At 40.4% G+C, this 6007-nt stretch overlaps 1 protein-coding gene across 1 annotated transcript; it reads left to right on the top strand.

Annotated features, from left to right (window-relative positions):
- Window positions 1-3415: 3415 nt before the first annotated feature.
- Window positions 3416-5522, top strand: LOC132490972 (far upstream element-binding protein 1-like). Its single transcript, XM_060099798.1, is given in 2 exon segments — window positions 3416-5214; window positions 5216-5522. Coding segments are annotated over 2 exon segments (1992 nt in total). The 5' UTR covers window positions 3416-3499; the 3' UTR covers window positions 5493-5522.
- Window positions 5523-6007: the final 485 nt, after the last annotated feature.

The following is a 6007-nucleotide window of genomic DNA, read 5'->3' as shown; positions in this document are numbered from 1 at the left end:
GGTTCAATATCTCAGGCATTTGAGAGGTTTATAGGAAGAAATAATGGCTGTGAAATTGGATGACTATTGCTGAAGGTTATTAAATCATTGGCAAAGGAAAATATAAGGCTGAGGGATATTTAACACGTATTTTAAGTAAAATATAAAAACCAGAGGATTTCCTTGGTATCATATAAAGAATCATTCATCTCCATCAGGAAGAAGGCTATTCATGCTGATGATCTGGATTGAGATTTAATTTTTTTGTAGAAAAGCTCCAGAGAAAGTTGAATGATCAACCTCAGCAAATGTGCTACTCTGATTGGAGAGGAATGGGACACTGAAATTTAACATTAGTTTCTTCGAAGTCTATGAGAAAAAAATTGTTCAGTGTTGGTCACATAGATTCTGGCAGTCTGCTAGAAATCTTTGTCATTCCTTAGTTTGTAGAAGCACAACTCCAATTTCTGCCTTTTTCATATGTAATTCCCGTTGTATGCATGCCTATTTCCAAATTTCTCTTTTTTATAAGAATACCAGTTATATTGGATTAGAGGGCCACCCTTCTCCAATATGACCTTATTTTAGTGTAACTAATTATTTGTGCAACAACCCATTTTAAATAAGGTCACATTCTGAGGTAGATGAGGTGAAGAATTCAACATATGTGCTTTGGTGGGGACATAATTCAACCCATAACATCTACTATCTGACTGTATACACTGTGGAAGGACCTGAAGAACAATTTTTGAATGTGATAAGAGAGATATTATAGAACAGGGCTTCCCTTATTCAATGGAGATAATAGGTTCCCAACATAATAAAGATCAAGCTGGAGCACTTAACCATTAGAATCAAGGTAGGTACAAATATTGTACTGAATTTCAAAGTCAGAGTGTCAACCAAGGTGCCCTAACTCTGAGAACTTTGTAGATAATTAACATATCTCATAATTTTTAGGAAAAATATTGATGGATAGTCAACAAGTCCATTGCTTTATTTATTTAACTAATCAAGGATAGAGTATCAGAAGGCTGTGGACAACATCCCCAATTCAATAGTTCACAATCCTTGGCCTAGTTTTAGGACATAAGAAAATTTTCAGACTTGATATTCTTTGAAAGGGATGCCCATTCTCCATGAAGAAAGACCTTATAGCATCACAGCACATTTATATGATTCCTCGAAGGACACTACAGACATTTATTCCAATAGCCATACATTAGGAAAGGGATAATACACAGATATTTTAGGATAATTTTACACATGGTTAAAATTGACATCAAGACTCAGGGGTGTAAAGTGTCCCATTGGCTGCTCTGGGAGCACATAGAGTTCTAGTCAAGATTCAGTTTATAAAACACAAATCTACACAGTGATCACTTCCCTTGCCCAGAAAACACAATTAGAATGGATATGCTTAGTAGTTGGCAGAACACACACGTTTGTTCCTAATCTTGTAAGAAAAGAAAACAATGTACAGAGAAGGCCAAATAGAGGACTTTGAACCCTTTCCTCACCCCCATCCCCACCCAAAATAATGCATCAAAAACAATGTCATATACAAAGAATGACAGGGATTAGTGAATGGCAGAGATTAGTTAAAAACCTAAAGAATTCCAGGGTGGTGGTCCCCATCATAACCCAAATAATTTACCAGACTGGCCCTTGCAAAAACCTAGTGGATCCTAGATATTGACAGCAGATTACTGCAAACTCAATTGAGTAGTAGCGTCAATTGAAACTCATGTGATGCCTTACCCAATTGAAACAGATGTGATATCTTACAAAAACCTTACAACACAGATTGTGATATATTACTAGAGTATATTAACATGAATCCAGTTACTATATATATATATATATATATATATATATATATATATATATATATATATATATATATATATATTACTTTTTAGTATCATTTCTAATTTGCATTGATGTAGGATGGGTAACAGTACACATTTAGGGTTTTGTACTAGGGCTATGTCCACTTTCATGCCCTCTGTTATAACTCTAAAGAATGTGGACCATATGGACAATCCACAGAATATCACATTGTCCAACAATATTGATAGAGTAATGTTAATCATACTGAATGAGCAAGGATTGGCAAGTATTGTGAAGACCTTAGTAAGACATTTTCCAGAGTTTCAGAGGATCATCACTTTGGGGACATTTTTAGGGAGCCAGTCTAGAGCATGTTGGACAGTCTAAGGTAAAGGACAAATTATGGCCTTTTGCAATTTTCCTTACTAAAAAAGGGAGCACATTGCCTGGCAAGGCTCTTTGGTTCCAGAAGTAGCATATCCATATTTGATAACTGTCAAGAGTTTAGCTAAGCTATTCCTGGGTATTTCTGCCTCAGCAACATTTTGTTTGGTCAAGCAAACTACATTGATTTTACACTGACACTAGTCCCCACATGCAAGCTCAGTGCCCTAGAGAGCAGCCTGCAGTCACAAGTAAATGTGAGTTATTGATATGACTCCCTCAACAACCCTGGATCAAAAGTCTCCCCTGTCTCCCAGTTCCTTCCCTTTCTGTTCCCCTTAGATATAGCTCACATGTGGCTTAGCAAAACCCGACTCTTTTGGTTTGAATTGACCAATCCAGCTTTGGTCTGAGAACCCTAAAGCACTCCACACACAGACTCTAATAAAGGTGTGTGCCCCAGTTCCTCTCTATGACTGAACTGTTTTGACCTTCCCTGTGTAGTCCCTTGAGGCATGCCATGTACTTCCTCCAGGATCTGTGAGAAATAAACTTCTCTATTTCTGTTCCTCTTATGATCTGTTGTTGAACCATGGCTCACCATCTGGCACCATGTACTTCACTTAATAAGTATTAATTTGACCAATTCATAACGATAATATTGCTAAGTCCTATTTACTGAATGGTATAAAAGCCTATCAGAGTTGAGTGGAATCAAAAATAGGAAAGAACTCTGCATCAGGTGTAGCCCTGCCAATGGAGACATGTGAGCCTGCAGACCACCTATTACTAGAGATATCTATGATAGCAAAACAGGCTGTGCAGAGTTTTTATCAGGTCCAACAGAAGAATCAGGAGGTAGACCCCTAGAGGTATAGAGGAAAGCCATGCTACGTATAGCAGAAAAATATACACCTTTCTAAATTTAGCAGCTAACATGCTATTAGGTCCTGGTAGACATGGCACCTAAACATGAAATGTGAAAGGCCCACATGGCCAGAGCTGCCCTCACGAGCTAGGGCTTCTGAGTCACACTATGTTAAAAAGTTGAATTTTTTTCAATAGCTATCTGTATGGAAACTATACATCCAGGTTCAGTCATGAATAGAATCAGAGATCATAGATAAATTTCTTATTTATGTCTCCACTACCTCCTAAGAAGGATGTTGATGCTTACCAGAATTAAGAGTTGAGATAGGCACAAGAATGTGATACAGCCTCGACGGCCACCATTTTCTTTCTTTCTTAGCAGTTGGCTGAGAGGTCCCTGCGAAGAAGCGGTAGCGGCCACTGTAGAGTAGGCATGGCAGATTATTCAACAGTGCCTCCACCCTCCTCTGGCTCAGCTGGTGGTGGAGGCGGCGGCGGTGGTGGTGGAGGAGTTAACGATGCTTTCAAAGATGCGCTGCAGAGAGCCCGACAGATTGCAGCAAAAATTGGAGGTGATGCTGGTACATCACTGAATTCAAATGACTATGGTTATAGGGGACAGAAAAGACCTTTGGAAGATGGAGATCAGCCAGATGCTAAGAAAGTTGCTCCTCAAAATGACTCTTTCAGAACACAATTACCACTGATACATCAGCAGCAAAGCAGGTCTGTAATGACAGAAGAATACAAAGTTCCAGATGGGATGGTTGGATTTATAATTGACAGAGGAGGTGAACAGATCTCATGCATACAGCAGGAATCTGGATGCAAAATACAGATAGCTCCTGACAGCAGTGGCCTTCCAGAAAGGTCTTGTATGTTAACTGGAACCCCTGAGTCTGTCCAATCAGCAAAACGGTTACTGGACCAGATTGTTGAAAAAGGAAGACCAGCTCCTGGCTTCCACCATGGTGATGGGCCAGGAAATGCAGTTCAAGAAATCATGATTCCAGCTAGCAAAGCAGGATTAGTCATTGGAAAGGGGGGAGAGACTATTAAACAACTTCAGGAATGGGCTAGAGTTAAGATGGTTATGATCCAAGATGGACCTCAGAACACTGATGCTGACAAACCTCTTAGGATTACAGGGGACCCATACAAAGTTCAACAAGCCAAGGAAATGGTGTTAGAATTAATTCGTGATCAAGGTGGTTTCAGAGAAGTTCGAAATGAGTCAAGAATAGGAGGAAAAGAAGGAATAGATGTCCCCATTCCAGGATTTGCTGTTGGCATCGTAATAGGAAGAAATGGAGAGATGATTAAAAAAATACAAAATGATGCTGGTGTTCGAATTCAGTTTAAGTCAGATGACGGAACGACACCAGATAGAATAGCACAAATAACAGGACCTCCAGACCGATGTCAACATGCTGCAGAAATTATTACAGACCTTCTTCGTAGTGTTCAGGCTGGTAATCCTGGTGGACCTGGACCTGGTGGTCAAGGCAGAGGTAGAGGTCAAGGCAACTGGAACATGGAACCACCTGGTGGACTACAGGAATTTAATTTCATTGTACCAACTGGGAAAACTGGATTAATAATAAGAAAAGGAGGTGAAACCATAAAAAGCATAAGCCAACTGTCTGGTGCAAGAATAGAACTTCAGAGAAATCCTCCACCTAATGCAGATCCTAATATGAAGTTATTTACAATTCGTGGCACTCCACAGCAAATAGACTATGCTCGACAACTCATAGAAGAAAAGATTGGTGGCCCAGTAAATCCTTTAGGGCCACCTGTACCCCATGGGCCCCATGGTGTCCCAGGCCCCCCTGGGCCTCCTGGGCCCCCTGGGCCTGAAACTCCAATGGGACCATATAACCCTTCACCTTATAATCTGGGACCACCTGGCCCTGCTCCTCATGGTCCTCCAACCCCTTATGCTCCCCAGGGGTGGGGAAATGCGTATCCACATTGGCAGCAACAGGCCCCTCCAGATCCAGCTAAAACAGGAACAGATCCAAATTCAGCAGCTTGGGATGCTTATTATGCTCACTATTATCAACAACAAGCACAGCCACCACCTGCAGCTCCTGCCGGTGCACCAACTACAACCCAAACCAATGGACAAGGAGATCAGCAGAATCTGATCTGGACAGGTTGATTATACCAAGGCTTGGGAAGAGTACTACAAGAAAATGGGTCAAGCAGTTCCTGCCCCTACTGGTGCTCCACCAGGTGGTCAGCCAGATTATAGTACAGCCTGGGCTGAGTACTATAGACAACAAGCAGCCTACTATGCCCAGACAAGTCCCCAGGGAATGCCACAGCATCCTCCAGCACCTCAGTGCCTTCCCAGACCTTCCACCTTAGGTTCTGCTGCAAAAAGCAACAGTGCTGAAGACGCTGCAAGCACCAAATCATAGCTCATAAATTCAGGTCCTGAGATAGTTACCCATAAGAGGAATCCTTTGAGTGTATGCCATTGGTGAGCCGATGAGCATGGACCATAGAAGGGTTCAATGTAGAAGGTAAAATTGGCAAATCATAATTGAGAAAAATGAAATGTTTTCCCATACATAATATATGGTATAGGGTGTAATGTACCTGCTTTGATCACTTTTCATTTTAAAGTGCTATTCACTTGATCTTAAATGTTCCATGAACTGTTAAATTTTGAAAGTTATGTAGTTATTGCACCACGTTTATGTGTGTGTAAGTGTGTTTTAATAGTCAGTGATAGGTATGTTAAGATTGATATTAAGGAGCTCTTTGAACCTTAAGAGCCTGTCAAGTTTTGGTTAGTTGTAGTTTGCATTTTTATAAAAGAAAATACATATGAATGCTAATAGATATTGGGGCATTGTTTCTGTCTCATGAGATTTTTTTTTATTCATTATCATAAGCCTTCACTGATACTGCAAACATTTTTTAAATGGCG

This window comes from Mesoplodon densirostris, chromosome 5, assembly GCF_025265405.1.
Source record: "Mesoplodon densirostris isolate mMesDen1 chromosome 5, mMesDen1 primary haplotype, whole genome shotgun sequence".
NCBI classification, from domain to species: Eukaryota; Metazoa; Chordata; class Mammalia; order Artiodactyla; family Ziphiidae; genus Mesoplodon; species Mesoplodon densirostris.
Note: the sequence above shows the minus strand (reverse complement) of the source record. Positions and strands in the feature narration are given on the sequence as shown.